This window comes from Eptatretus burgeri, chromosome 3, assembly GCF_056783735.1.
Source record: "Eptatretus burgeri isolate ZD-2024b chromosome 3, Ebu_testis_v1, whole genome shotgun sequence".
Classification (NCBI taxonomy): domain Eukaryota; kingdom Metazoa; phylum Chordata; class Myxini; order Myxiniformes; family Myxinidae; genus Eptatretus; species Eptatretus burgeri.
In genome coordinates, this window is record NC_140963.1 from 29,711,420 (window position 1) to 29,725,903 (window position 14,484).

General features: G+C 41.8%; 1 protein-coding gene across 4 annotated transcripts in view; it reads left to right on the top strand.

Moving 5' to 3' along the window:
• Positions 1-10,022, top strand: part of LOC147029615 (insulin-like growth factor 2 mRNA-binding protein 3) — a 316,214-nt gene extending 306,192 nt beyond the window's left edge. For 3 of the 4 annotated variants that reach the window (XM_085872797.1, XM_085872798.1, XM_085872800.1), the window contains one exon: positions 4,536-10,022. In XM_085872797.1, the coding sequence (XP_085728923.1) occupies positions 4,536-4,634 (99 nt within the window). In that variant the 3' untranslated portion in view covers positions 4,635-10,022. Of the gene's footprint in view, positions 1-2,923; positions 3,020-4,535 lie in introns of all 4 variants that reach the window. The other variant, XM_085872799.1, reaches the window with a different exon arrangement.
• The last annotated feature ends 4,462 nt before the right edge of the window (positions 10,023-14,484 follow it).

A 14,484-nucleotide genomic window follows, 5' to 3' on the forward strand; every position in this document is an offset into this window, starting at 1 on the left:
CCTTTCCAAAATGTGAAGATTTTGCCATGCATCTCTTCACGGCAGTATTCAAAGTATCCACCTCATGAGTAGGACCAAGGATTATAGGCAAATATCCTACTGCTGTCTGTTCTGGTTCCTCTGATGGCAATGACTGATTGAATAGTGTCCAAGAAGGTTTTATCTCTGAATTTTGACTGTGCAGGAAGAAAGCTAGGTCTGTAGCTTTTGCTTGTCTTGCATACTCATTGTCCTCCTCAGATTTGCTGAAGCAGGCTTCGTCGACGGGTGCTGTGAATACTGGCTTGCATTTTCCATGAGTTATACTGACAGGATGCAGCTCCTCCACGCCATTTGGCACAATCAAAGTATGTCTTGTGGATCGCTCGAGATTTTTAAGAGAAGCATCAGTTGTTTGGCCTCGTTGCCATGCTGCCATTTGAGTTGCATGGAAGGTATTCTTTCCATCAAGTGTTTCATCAAGGATGTCAATGTTATCACAAGTGTTGTGGATTAATTTATTTGCCTCAATGTTTGGTGGAATGATGGCACCAGTTGCTTTGTCCAATTATTTGAGAGTGCTCTCAGCCAAGGAAGTGTCGACTTGCAACACCTGTTCGTAACTCAGACAATGCCCTGCCTTGTTGAACAATCGTACTAGGTCTTTTGACCGCGTCGCTTGATGAAGAGTACTTGCAAGACCAACATGTTTTGGAGTCCATTTTTTGCCACCACTGACGCAGTAGACAAGCTCTTGTGCCACACTCAGAACTCTGCTTCGGACATGTTCTTCATTGTTCCCAGGGCTATCATCTTCAAGGGATGCCTGGCCATCGACGATCAGTCTCAGTCGCATATATAAACTCTCGGGAATGCATGCTATAGCATCTTCTTCACTGACAGAGAACCTTTTTTTTCCTGGAGTTTCCATCATGTCTCCATGGACTTTCATAGCGACATGAACAAGTGAAAGGAAAATGTAATCCTGAGGCTCATACTTAGGAAAGGCTAACTTTTCCTCACTCTCCTCTGTGTCTGCTTTCATCTGCAAAACTGCTGTTGGCTGGTACTTGGTGGGAATCAATACGGTTTTTCGTTCTGATATACAACTGTCAAGAGGTTGAAAGAAATTGAAAATGTCCCCAAGCTGTGACTGCAACTTTTCCTTGAATGTTCCTCTTCTGCTTTGATAGGACAGCTGAATCATGGTTGAAGATTCCTCAGCTAGCTCCTTATACCTTTCCCATACATCATCCAGAAGAATCACATGTCCTTTGTCAGCTGATTGATGGAGCTCTTGGCAAAGCCATATCATAGCAAGGTCTGTATTTGCTGACTCCTGCTTTATTTTGGAGGTAGACCTGTTAAATGCGCTAAGACAAGACAGATGATTTGGCTTCAGCTGCAATTAGGTCAATCACTCCTGCCAGTCGAAGGCCAACTTTGTAGTCAAGATGTGAGGCTTGAATTATTTGATCACTCATTGCTTAGTCATGACGGAGATCAGTCGTGCCTTCTTATTTGCAGTTTGACAGAAAATGCAAAGGTTCCAGTTGACTGGCTGCACACCTTTTCGCAATGAACGCCTGTTACCACCTGGAACACCTGAACTGCAACCTGCTCCCTCTGTTGAATACTCTGTCTGGGTCCTCTGAAGACGTTCTATTTTACTCTTGTCCGTAAAGTGGGCAGAGCACATTCTGTGCCACACAAGAGATACGGCTGTGACAGAATCTAATGCATTCTCAAGACGATCAATTAAGTCTATATTTTTGGAGTCCCTCAGCTTCTTTCTGCTACAGGCTGCATTCCTGAGTGTTGCGAGTCCATGTTCAGTTGCTTGAATCAGGTTTTTTTCTGGCTTTATGCTTTTGGCAGAAAATGCACAGGCTGTAGTCTACAGGTGACGGCCTCTTAAAGCTAATCACGGGATCCATTGTAGCCTGCAAACAAGAATGAATCATTAGTATAGGCCTACACACGCCCTTAACAACTTAACAGTTAACTTAACAACTTAACAGTTGTTCACAAGTAAAATAGATTCGCATTGTGCTGGTATAGTACTGCCTGTCCCAAGAAAGTGCCCAAAATTGTCAATTTGGCAGCCATTTTGTTTATGCTAATTAGATGGTCAAAAACTCAAAATTCAGCTTGGGAACAGGGCTAGTCGAATTCAGCATACCTTAATTATGTTAAAAAGTCATGTTCCCAACTTTTACTAAAAAATGCTTCTGGAGCCTTATACAGGGCCCTTTTCGAGAAATAATTCTAGTCGAGAAAGACAGTTTATAGCTGGGTCGACATTTGAACCCAGGCTGGACAGCACAGAGGCTGGTGTGTATGTATACCTCTCGGCTATCCTGCTGGCCTTGTTGTCAAGCTTGTTGGAAAACAAGTTGATTACCCATAACATACAAACAACATTAACTTCCCTGTACAAAGCTTCTGGGTCCACGGACTAAACTTATAATTGTCATTTTCTGTCGATGCCATTGTCTGTTGATGCAAATGTCCATGGACTGTGGGTGGATAAAATGAAAAGGGTGAACAGTATATAAACAGCATCATATGTTACCGCATTGAACGTATCTCGTGCATGTGGCTTTTTCTTCTGTGTGTTTTGAGCTCACGCCAGGCTGGTAAGCCGCCCATGTAATCGATTTGTTTGTTTGATCAGCTCGCTTTCAATTATCTCTAAATTGCTCTCCAAAGGAATCCTTGCCTTGTACTGGCTTTCATTTTGCTCACATTATTACCCTCGTCAAAGGAGGGGGTATTGCATTTGGGTCCATTTTGTTTGTTTGTTTGTTTGTTTGTCTGTCTGTCTGTCTACACAGAACGTTTGTGTTTTTTTTCTGCGACCATGTGTCGGATTGAGACAAATTTTTTAACATCGGTGCGACTACTCATGTGGAATGTTTTAATCATAATCATGATGTCATAGGTCACGTGGTGTGGAATCCATCTTGGAAAAACGGGAAAACTTTGGACCTCTATCTCTAAAACCGCACCAAGGGAAAAAAATTAAACTTTGCACACGGCAAGTACTCATGAGGAAAAGTGTGATTTCTGGTTTTTTTTAATGACGCCATTGGTTTCCTTCGTTATGACATCATAATTGCATATGTAGAATGCTGCATCTTGGGAGAATTTTTGAGTGTCATCTAGGAAAAAAAATGGTCCACAGAAAAAAAAAAAAAAGATGAGGTCATCAGTCACGTGATTCGGCAGCCATATTGTTTTTTTTTTAACCTTCAAAAATCTTCTCTGAAGTGGTTGAACAGATCGAGGTGAAACTTTACACATCTGACCGCCCATCCATGAGGAGCATAAGGTTCACACATATGACGTCATAGGTCACATAGTTTGGCAGCTATATTGGATTTACCCTAAAACATATAAAAATCTTCCTTTCCAGAACGGCTTGACAGATCGAGGAGAAACTTCACACAAATGTTCCCCAAGCCTTGGGTGTTCAAATTTGTTAAGTAATAATTGAAAGGTCACATGGTTTGGCAGCCATATTGGATGGAAGAAAAATATTAAATAATATTTTCTCTAGAACCGCTTGATAAAATGACATGAAACTTCACAATTATGATCTTGTAGTGATTGAGAATACATTTTAAATTTCAACTTGATCGGACACATGGTCTTGTCGCCAGAATTATTTGTTTTTCTTTTAATCTGGTAACATTTTTTTTTAACTAAAACAAGACTAATTTGGCTGTGCCTGGATGGGTTTCAGTGTAGAGGAGTCGCAGCTGAAATGTCAATCCTATTCAGGTTCCTCCTGATGACTTCATCTTTGCTTTTTGCTTGCTCGGGTTCCTTCTGATTACTCCAATGCAGGACTGTACCTATTTGGTCTTCCATTTGATTTGAATTGAATTAATTTTCATCCAATTCTAAATTCAATTGAATAATAATAGATGTCATGGGTAAGGGTCAGGTGTCTCTCATTAATTACATAACACACCAGTACACAAATGCCACAAAACAAGTTCTGGTGAGGGTCTGCGATCTCTGATTGCTCTTTTTCTTGTTTCCTTTTCCTTTTGTTTCCTTTTTCTTGTGGTTGGGCAAAGCACTGGATATTCTAAATCTTGGGGCAAAGTAGATGTGGCACAGTACTACATTTCAGCAAACATGTTGGGATGCCATGCTTGATGACAGGCATAGAACAATGTTTTCCCATTGGACAAATTTATTACCTTTTCTAGTTTGTAGAATGCTTTTCTTTATGGCAATCAAAAAATATTGTTTGCTGATGTTAAAATGAGGCCATTTTAATTTCTTGAACATGCTTTGATATAGCTACTCCGAAAGTAAGTTCATTGCAGTGAGTTACTGCCATTATTGAGATCATTGGCATAGCCCATGACGCTAATTGTACACAAACGCTTGTTTGAAAGAAGTGTGGCTGAAATTTTTGTTTCCATCTTTGTTTGTCGTTCCCATGTTAAAAATGGCCAGGTGTTAGGAATCTTCTTTATTTATCAGTTAACTTTCTCACCTTTTATCCTCATTCCCACACCCTCACATACTTTGGACAGACTGCCCAAAGGAAGATCCGAGAGATTCTCAGTCAGTTCCGGCAGCAGCAGCAACGACAGCAGACGCCTGAGAAGCCCGGACAGGGCCGACTAAAGTAACTGCCTGTTGGAAGCAAGTAAAAGACGTCCTGAAGTCCCAAAGCTGCTGGAAATGCTATCTTGCAACGAACAAGGAATATTGGTCTTTTGTTTTTTTAACAGAAAAATTGAATGTTTATTTGTAAACAGTTTTTTATTGTTAGGAAAGAAACAAAACAAACAAAAAAAATTCCCTGAATGTTGAGCTTGGGGGTCCTGCTCAGTATTCTTCTTCTTCTTCCTATTTTCTCCCTCGTTTCCTTTTCCAACAACCCTTGTTTGGTTTTGCAGCCAAGCTTTTCCTGAATGTATTGACATTCGCTGTTAACAGCATTTTCGAAACTTTAATCCTTTGAAGAGAGAGAAAAAAAAACACGATTTGTTTTGTGGGTTTTTTATTGATAAAGAACAGACTTGGGCAGAGGTGAAATACTGCCTGGGAGATTGTAATTTGCTCCGGTTAGTTTTCTTTGCTGCCTAAGGGCATAAAAACGAGAGAGCTGATACAGAACTACCTCAGGCATTCGGTACCTCAGCGTTCCTTTGTTCAGTTTGAGATTTTGTATGCTTTATAAATTGATAGTCTTGGAGCATTTTATTTTTTTATAAAAAAGTAAAATGTGATCTGGCAGTTAGCGGGTGCTGGGTCGTGCATGCTGAGATGTACATTTCCTGCTCCGTGCTGCAACAGCCAAATTTAGTTGCTCGAGAATGTGTGGCAGTGGCTTCTGGATATCCAAACCTGTAAGCCAAGCCAAGAAAGGCACAGTTGCAGGTGTGGGTAGGGGGATGGGTGAGGGGGGAGGGGGTCGAAGCAGCATAAACGATTTTTTTTAAAAACGAGTGAGACAGCTTTGCTGATAAAAGTACTTCTGTAGTCCATTCCAAAACTGCTTCACCAGGTTACATTGAGCGACTCATTTCTGATTGGGCTGCACCATAGCTCTTGGACAAAGTGGTGGGTGGGGAGAAGTTGTTTCACTCAGTGACTATCATCTATGTCAAGACCCACCTGAGATTTATCTCGCAGTGTTTTCTTCCTTCATCTCTTCCTCTAACCACTCTGCATGTCGACATCATTTTTCTCCCTTTAACTTTCCCCTCTACTCCCCCCCCCCCAACCTTCCAAAACGCTGTCTTTAACCACTTCTCCCACTGTCTCCCTCTTGAAGCAAATACCCCGCCCCCCAGCCCACCATCCCCAAAGTTTGTACAACAATGCCTCTTCCCACATCTCTTTGCACCCTCACCCTCTACCTATTTGCCTTGTCCCTTAAATTTCTGTTCACCTGCTTCTCTCTCAAATCCTCTATCAACCTCCCTCCCCCCCATCTCTCTCATCCCCCATCAGCTCTTGCTCTCTTTCTCTCTCTCTTGAATCCCCAATTGTACATTTGTTGCTCTTTAATTCCTCTTCATCCACTTATCACTCTCAAATCCCCACCCCTGCCCACTTGTCTCTAATTCCTCCTCTTCCACGTCTCTCCAATTCCCCACCACTGGTCTCTCTCTAATTCCTCCTCAACCATCTTTCTCTGTCATCCCCCACTTTCACTTTCACTTTCACATTGGTTTCTTTGTTCACCATCTGTTTTCTTCACCATCTGTTGTCTGCACCCCCTCCATTCCCCTCACACATGCATCCCATCCCCTCTCCACTTTTCATATTCACCCATTCCAACCATTTAAATTCAGGCCTGGTCATCTCCTTCTCCTCCTCTAACACCCTCATCACTTCCCTGCATCTTTTGCATCCCACCCTTCCCGCTCCACACCCTGGGTATATTCTGCTTGTCCCTACGCTTTCCCCATTTCCGTTTCTGCTCCTCAAGTGTCTGCTACACTGTCTACCCTTTGCCTAGTTCTGCTGCATGTTTCCCACAATTTTCTGTCTTCTGTGCCCCCACTCCCTTTCGGCTGTTATATTTTCCCCAATTCTGACCCCCATCCTTCCGGAATCATGTTTTTTTTTTTAAGTCTGTAACAGGAAATCGATGATTGAATTGTATACTATTTCATGGATTGCATCAAGAAACTTTGACCTGAAGTGATCATATCTCCCTCTTCGTTGAGGTCTTCTTTTAACACCAGCAACTTGCTTTCATCAAGCTGCGATGTGGCAAGCGACTTGCTTGCTACTGGCTTCCTTATTGTAGAAAGGATTTATCAATGCTTTTTTTTCGTGCAGTGAAAATTTTTTGAGGACAGGTGGCACACCTATTACGCCCTATGCAGTTCTTGAGGATATATCTGGTCAAATTTGATTATGGGTTAAGGATAAGTGTAAACTAACAAGGCATTTTAACTACACAGCAGTGCCTAATACAATAGAATGTTGCCTTCCACTGTCAGAGGTAATGACTGATTCTGGTACTGCATGACGGGAAAAAATTGGAAGTGAAATGGTGAGACGGTGAAGGCCGTGAGTCGTGGGTTTTGGGACACTGTCCCTCGTGCCACTTTGGCCTCCGTGGGCAACCAGATGCAGTTAAGTAATATCTGGGCCACTGTTTTCTTTTGTGCACATTTTGCTTTTCACGTTTTGTGTAATGAAAGCAATTCTATAAAAATGGTACTTTGATTAAAAAGTTCTCCCACCCCCCCCCCTCCACCCTCTTGGGATAAAGTACCAGATGCAAAGCTGGTGACACACCTGGACGCAGAGGCTATTTTGTGCTTCATCTTCACCTTATTTTTGTTTTGCTTAACCCTGACTTTATCTCATGACAGAGTGGCAAGTTGCTTGGGATTTTTTTTTTAACCAAACTGCTTCAGCAGAACCGACGCTTCGTATTGAGCATATCACACAGACAAACATTCTTGATTTGCAAAGTCATGCAGAGAAAAGCAGCCCTTCATCCGAATTGTGCTTTTTAGGCATTCGAGAGAAAAGTATGACCAAAATGGTTTGGGATGTTGCATGCGAATATACATTTTCTTTCTTTCAATGTGTGTCCTTTTAGCATTTGTTATTTTGTTTTATTTCAACATCATGTTTGGATAAAGAAGATGAAGTTTTTGTTTTAGCATTGTGTGGTTTCAGCAAAATGTGCATAAATGAAGTTTCTCTTTCTACACACACAGAGCCGAGCCATCGTACACCACCATGGCACCTGAAATCCCTCGCCTTTCATGAGCAACTAACCTGCGAATATGGCAGCATGTTTAAAACTGTATGTTTTATTGTAGGTTTTGGTGTTTCCTTCTTGTTTTTTTTTTTTTTCACATGCGTTTAATCAACTACCTCCTCAGTGGGCGACATGCAGTTTGTGCCGCTCCACCTCATCGTTATGATCTTTTTATTTTTTAAATACTGACATTTATTTGGCAATAGTAATCGAAGTACTCATAGTGGTATTAGCATATGAAGGTTGGGCTTTAGCCTTTTTTTTTGTTTTATTAATAAGGAATAGCAGTGTTTTTGAAAGCTTTAACTTTGGATGGGAAATTGAGGTAAATTTTTTAATTGCTGATCCACGGAGAAAATTCGGTTCAACACGGGACTTTCAAAATGATGCTGTAGCCCCACAATGCATCGGCGTGCATGCACAGAACCCCTTGGAAAAATATATCGTGCATACGAGATAATGATTGATATGTTGGCCTGTACGTATCAAATGTATTGTGTGAATTCGTATTCGACATCTTTCTTCAACACCGAGGTTTACCATCAATTTATTTAGCTACTAAAGCTCACCAAGCTCATTTACTCATCAAATGCATTGTGCTAGAATTATAGTGCAGGCGTCATTGATGGAGTGATATTGAATGAAGCTTAGAACTGCTGAAAGGAAAAAAATAATAATAATCACCTTCACAAGCCCTTAAGTGATCAGCTCTTGTATTTAAAAAATATATCTTGACATGATCCCCTCCCCCCCTCCCATACCCCACTCAAAAAAAATGAAATTAGAAGTACAATAGGCCTAGATTAATTATAGAAATGAAAGTTACCACATACAATGATTTTTTTTAAAGGTTAATTTTCTAACCTCTAACCCTCTGAGGACGTGTGGGCTGCTCCAAATCAACTTGTTCAACCCCTGGCAAGTCATGGAAATGTAACAATCCCTCCCCATCCACCGTTGGCATAGCATGAGAGTGCTCCGCCATTGGTGTTGATTGACTTTGCCAGGAGCGAAGCATTGTGATTACGTTCACTAGTTCTTCAGCAAGTAGACCAGATATTTGTGCTGTTTCTTTACCTGCTTGAAGTCTAATAGGAGTGCTTTAAACACACGGTGGTTTTGTAGCCACGAGACTCCAATCATTCCACGAGAATAGTTCAGGATTTGGATGATTCCAAGAGGGCCCCACTTCCGTTTGTGTCTTTCTCAACGAAGTGACGGGTGAACACTCATGTTGAGGTTAGGCTGCTAGTCATCGAGCATTCGCACTCTCCTTATCCACTACATCCACTCGGTGGTATTCACAGGAAATGGTAGGAACCTCTCACAGGAAAGGAAATGGTGTAGGAGGTAACACCTCTCATCCACAGATTTTTCTTCTCCCCCCCCCCAGGTTTTCACGAGTCCAATTTGCATTGCAAAGTACATTTGTGGTTAACCAATCGTGGAATGTCCCCCAGTTTGACTCCTTCGTTTTAATGCTACAAATTGTCTTTAAAAGACCATTTGATTTTGCCCAAGCAACAGCACGTTCAAAGTGCCCTCATCAGCGGAAGTGAGTCGGTGAAAATGAACGTACTGCGCATGCGGCGTGAAAGGCATTGATGGGTGTTCCCGAGACATTTTCAAAGTCCCGTATTTTAAAGCTCACTTTCTTTCAACTTATTTCTTCCTCTGTATAACTACTCTAGAGGTAACGAAACGGAATAGAATTTTTTTTCTCTTAAATTCATGATTCCTCTTGAGCAAACAAACAAATGCCATTACCTATGGAGTTACCTTATTTTGTCTTTTTGCCTAATCTAACGCTTGCGAAATAACAATTTACGTTAACTTATTAACTCGCTTCTTTCTTACACAGTGATTGTCATGTATTTCCGTAGCTAGCCGGATGAAGTTTGCTGGGCAGTTTTGCTTTATCCCTTTTCGGCTCTGTGTGTGTAGAAATTAGTCGAAAACATAGTTATCAACGTTGCTTCTCTTTTTCACGAATGGATATACCAATTGCCCAGCTCCAACTTTGTTTTTCAGTTGTTTTTTTTTAAAAACTAGATTGTGCTTTGATTTCTCTTGTTTTTTTCTTTTTGCCTCCCCATTTAGTATAACTATCATTCCTAATGCTTCATTCTCGAGGGGGGTGTAATGCCAAGCTGAGACTGGTGAAAAGAAATCAAACTTATCACTCTGTTTGCCAATCACAGTGGCACATAATTCATACCGTGTCTTTCATCGGATTGCAGTGAACTCCACTCAATAAAGTGAAGAATTACCAGTGATTAAAGTCTCATGTGTTAATTCTATTGGTATCTTCGATGATATCACCTGAATTGATGTTTTTTTCTGCATCACTTGTGAATATATCCTTCAACATCACTATCCTATTTTATTTTATTTTTAAGCATTATCAGAACATTGCTGCCTGCCATTGAGAGGGTACAACAAAGAGCAAATAGATTTATCTTGGGCTTAGTGAAACTAATCTATGAGGAGCAGCTGAAAGAGAAAGTACTTTATACATTAGAAAGGAGGTGGTTACATAGGGAACATGATCGGGATGTTTAAGATAATGAAGGGTGTAGACAAAATTAGTGCAGAATAATTTTTCACAGAACGGACACTGACGGGGACAAGGGGTCATAGTTTAACCGTAAAAAAAAGCAGGGATGGGAGTAAGGCAGGGGCCTTTCACTCAGTGGTGAATCCATGGAATGGTCTCCCTGCAATGGTAGTGGCAGTGGAGTCAGTAGATGGTTTTAAAATTGATTTAGATATCTGGAAGTAGTGAGGTTGTGTCCTGAGATGTCTTGATTATGCAGGCTTGATGAGCCTAATGGCCTCTTCTATTGAAGTTCCTTCTAAATATTGTACCCGATGACACTAAGCTAAAACTTGTTGGAATCGCTCCTTAGTACGAGCCATAGATCATCAAGTGGTCTGACCTGATGCTACGAGTACTATGTGGGAAAAGTTCCCGCATCTTTTGCTTGGATTCTAATCATTTTCATTTGCGGGGAAAAGAATATGCCTCCACAAGGTATGATTTTGACACCAATTTAACCCATAAGGAATAACCACACACTCGGGAATGGAAAAGTTATTTTTTTTATTTTAATCCCTTATTCTTCTGGAGCACAAATGCATATGCAGCCTGTATGAAGATAAGAATGCTAAGTCTATAAACAGAGAACTGCCTTATCCTTATCTAAACCCACAAGCAGAGAGGAACACATGGAAAGAAGGATGGTGGAGGAAAGCAAAGAAAGAATGGTCGGGAAGGTGGTAAAAAAGAAAGGAGGAGATGAGGTGAGGATGAAGAGCCAGAGCACAATGTATGAGCCAGACTCAGATTGTGCCCTCTGTACCTGTGTTCTCCAAGATGTATCCTGGCCTGTGGAAGTGTACGATTATTTTTGGGTCTCACTTCACCCTTTGCTCCACTTGCTGAGGCTCTTCCAGGTTCTCTTAGAACACGCTGGCCCTCTGCTCCGGATTGCACACTCTCTGTCCCTTGGCTCTGGGTTGCACGCTGTCTGCTGCAGGCTCTTGGTGTCCATTGGCTCTGGGCTGTGCACTGCCTCGCTTGGTTCCAGGCTGCATGAGAGGTGTCCTCCATCTTCTCTGTGAGTTCTGTCGGTACAGTGAGTGAGTTGCTTCCCTCTCTACTTTTTTTTTTCTTCCAAGTTTCACAAGAGCCTCTCATGATTCCATCCTGTGTGCACTCTCCCTCACTCCCTCTCTATTCTTCCCTTCATACTGCATGAGCTCTATCCGCCACATTTATACATGCAGAACTTTTATTCCCTACTTCATACAAACACGATGCTGAGTCTACTGTGACCCTCTTTCCCTCTCCACATTGTCATTTCACTATTTTACTTTATTTTGATGTTTGGATAGAGTTGGGTTTGTAGTTTGCATTTGCAAAGAGCAAATGTTTACTGTGGAACCAGCTTGATATTTACAATTTGTTATGCTTCTGACAAATTCAAACTCCTGCTTTTCTTAATTTCTGGTTGGCCATTTGGAATTTTCCTTCTGTAAAGCTTTATAGTTCTGCAAAAATCACATCATATCACATGATCAACATAATTTTCATCTTTAATTGTGGGGGTGGGTGGGGGAGTGATACCCAATTTGAATTGCATAAATCCTAAGGAGAATCACTACTCTATCATGAGGATGGTCCCAGTTCAGGGGGCATGAGATAAGAGGGGTGGGAGTGGGAAGGACAAAACAGTGGGGAATAGAGACATTAGGAAATCTGTGGAAGGGAGAGGGATGGGGTAGGGAACATGGGGTATACAAGATGGATATTACAGGGACTGTCAGGAAGGAAAGCAGGGAATTTGTTGAAGGAGGTGGGTTTGGGGTGGATTAACGGGATAGAAAAGATCGAGGATTTGAATGGGGGGCAATAAGAGGCGGTGGTAAACAGCTATTTTGAAGGCTTGGAGGGAATAATGGGATCGAACAGAGTGAGGGAGTTTATTCCAAAGGCGGGAAAAAAAACAGAGGAATGAAAGAGTGAAGGTGAGCAGTGATTCGTGATTTTGGTAGTTTTACCAGAAGGGGTTGTTGGCGGACCTTGAGTACCCTGCGGAAATATGGTGGGGACAAATCACAAACAGAGCGGGGGTGGGGGTGGGGCGAGACCGGAGAGGAGACGGTAGAAGACAGAAAGACCACCGGACTGCCTGAGGTGAGAGAGTGGTTTGTCATAAAGTGCTACCATCAATGTATATTCTTTCTTTTTTTCATTGTTAGAAAACTGCAGGGAGGTAGTTTTGTAACAAGGAAATGTTTGTCACAATTAAAAGGTGGTATGAAAGGGTGACAAAAGGATTAACTTTTTAAAGTTGTAATGTACCATCCATCCATTGGAACTATACTTTGCACAGAGCGTCACTGCTGTCAAAACAGTCTCCTGGGCTATTGATGCACAATCCTGGACGGGTCACCACTCTGACGTAGGATACTCAAATGGTTTAATCATCCCAGCAAGCTGGTACTCATTTTACCGACCACTGAAGGAAGACAAGCTCAGTCCACCCCACCTGGTATTAATTCAACGGTCGAGCAGGATTTTAACTCTGGACCGTAGGATCCCAAGCCTGCTATCCTAACCATGAAGCCATCACCAGGCATCTCGTCATATACCAAAAGCTATATATTTTATGAAAACATGTATGTAAAGGTTTAAGGTGCCAAGAGTTGCAGGATTTAATATTTTTCTTTTGTTCTGGAAATCACAAAAGACGAGACCGTGCTTCGTGAAAAAGGGGTTTCATTCCGACGTTTGTTTATACCACAGAATTTTATCGGCTGAGAAAGTTAACAAATCTGTGGTCAAAATGGTAAAGGGAAGGAAAAGCAACTTTCACGGGTCAGGAGATGAGATGTCAAAAAGAGGATGGCAAGGAAACGGCCAGAAGATCTATGGCGATGTGAGATAAGATTTACGCAAATTAAGTAAACAGCTCAACATGTACTGTCACAGGAAATGAAGATGTACACCAAATAAAACAGTGAAAACTTAGTGATACATTCTTGAGATGTCTCTATCACCAGACATTACAGGAAAAAGCATATCGGTAAAATGATTTAAGCAATAAATGGCAAGCAGCCTTGTTTCTATCCACATCGAAGATTGCAAACCATTGAAAACATGTAACCGCTTGTCACACACTTGTCACAGCTCACACGCTTCATTTACCTTGTGGCAAAGTTCTTTTGGTTTCATTGTGGTCAACGTTTTTCAACTGGGGTGGGGGTAAGTGGGATCGTGATATAAAACTGATATACTGTACATGTGGGCTTGAAAGATTCATTTACTTTTTTTTCATTTTGGAGCAAAGGTCATTTTGATCAGCACAGTAGACACAGATGTGGTCATCATGATTGGCATATACTTCCAACTGATAAGGCTGCACTTCAGTTTTCAGCTATGGGTAGCATTTGACAAAGGAAAGAACTTTTGCTACTTTGATATCAATTTCATCTGCTCCATGCTCAGGGAAGAAAGGTCCTGTGCCCTTCCACTTTTTTCATGCCTTTAGTGGGTCAGATATGACCTCTCAGTTTTTAGGTAAAGCCAATAAATCATGCTGGAAAGCTCAGAAGTCATTTCCACCAGTGACAGAGGCATTCATGCATCCTACCGTCAACCTGTTTGAGCCGATTTGTGTCAATTAACGATACTTCAAACTCAAAAGACCAACGAAGGGAACTGTTTCCACGAAAGATTGCAATGAAGCAAAACCTGCCACCAACACAGGCTGCTTTGTTTGAACATACAAATAAAAGTATTTGTCAGGTTAGTATCTGGCAGAGATGCTTGGAAGCTAAGCAGTACTTGCCTCGTCCAGAGAGATTTGCATGGATTAAAAAGGACAGTCAATGGGAACTTCTATGGACCACATTGTCGAGTCGAGCTAGGTGTGAGGCAGGAGCACCACCCAAAGGGGGGGAGCAGTACTCCATCAGACTGCGGATGAAAGCTTTGTACGTGGTCAAGAGCTCAGATGTGCCATGGCTGGACTTTGCACGATGGAGGATGCCCAGTTGGTGACTGGCTTTGGAGGCCAGCTGGGAGATTTGGATTTCCCAGGAAAAATTGTGGCAGATAGTGAGACTCAAAATCTTGAATGAAAGGACTTCTTCAAGAGGATTGTTCAGAAAGTAGATGGAAATGGGGAGGGAGTTGGGGAGCGAGGTGGTTCCAGACGGTCCTTTCGGACTGACAT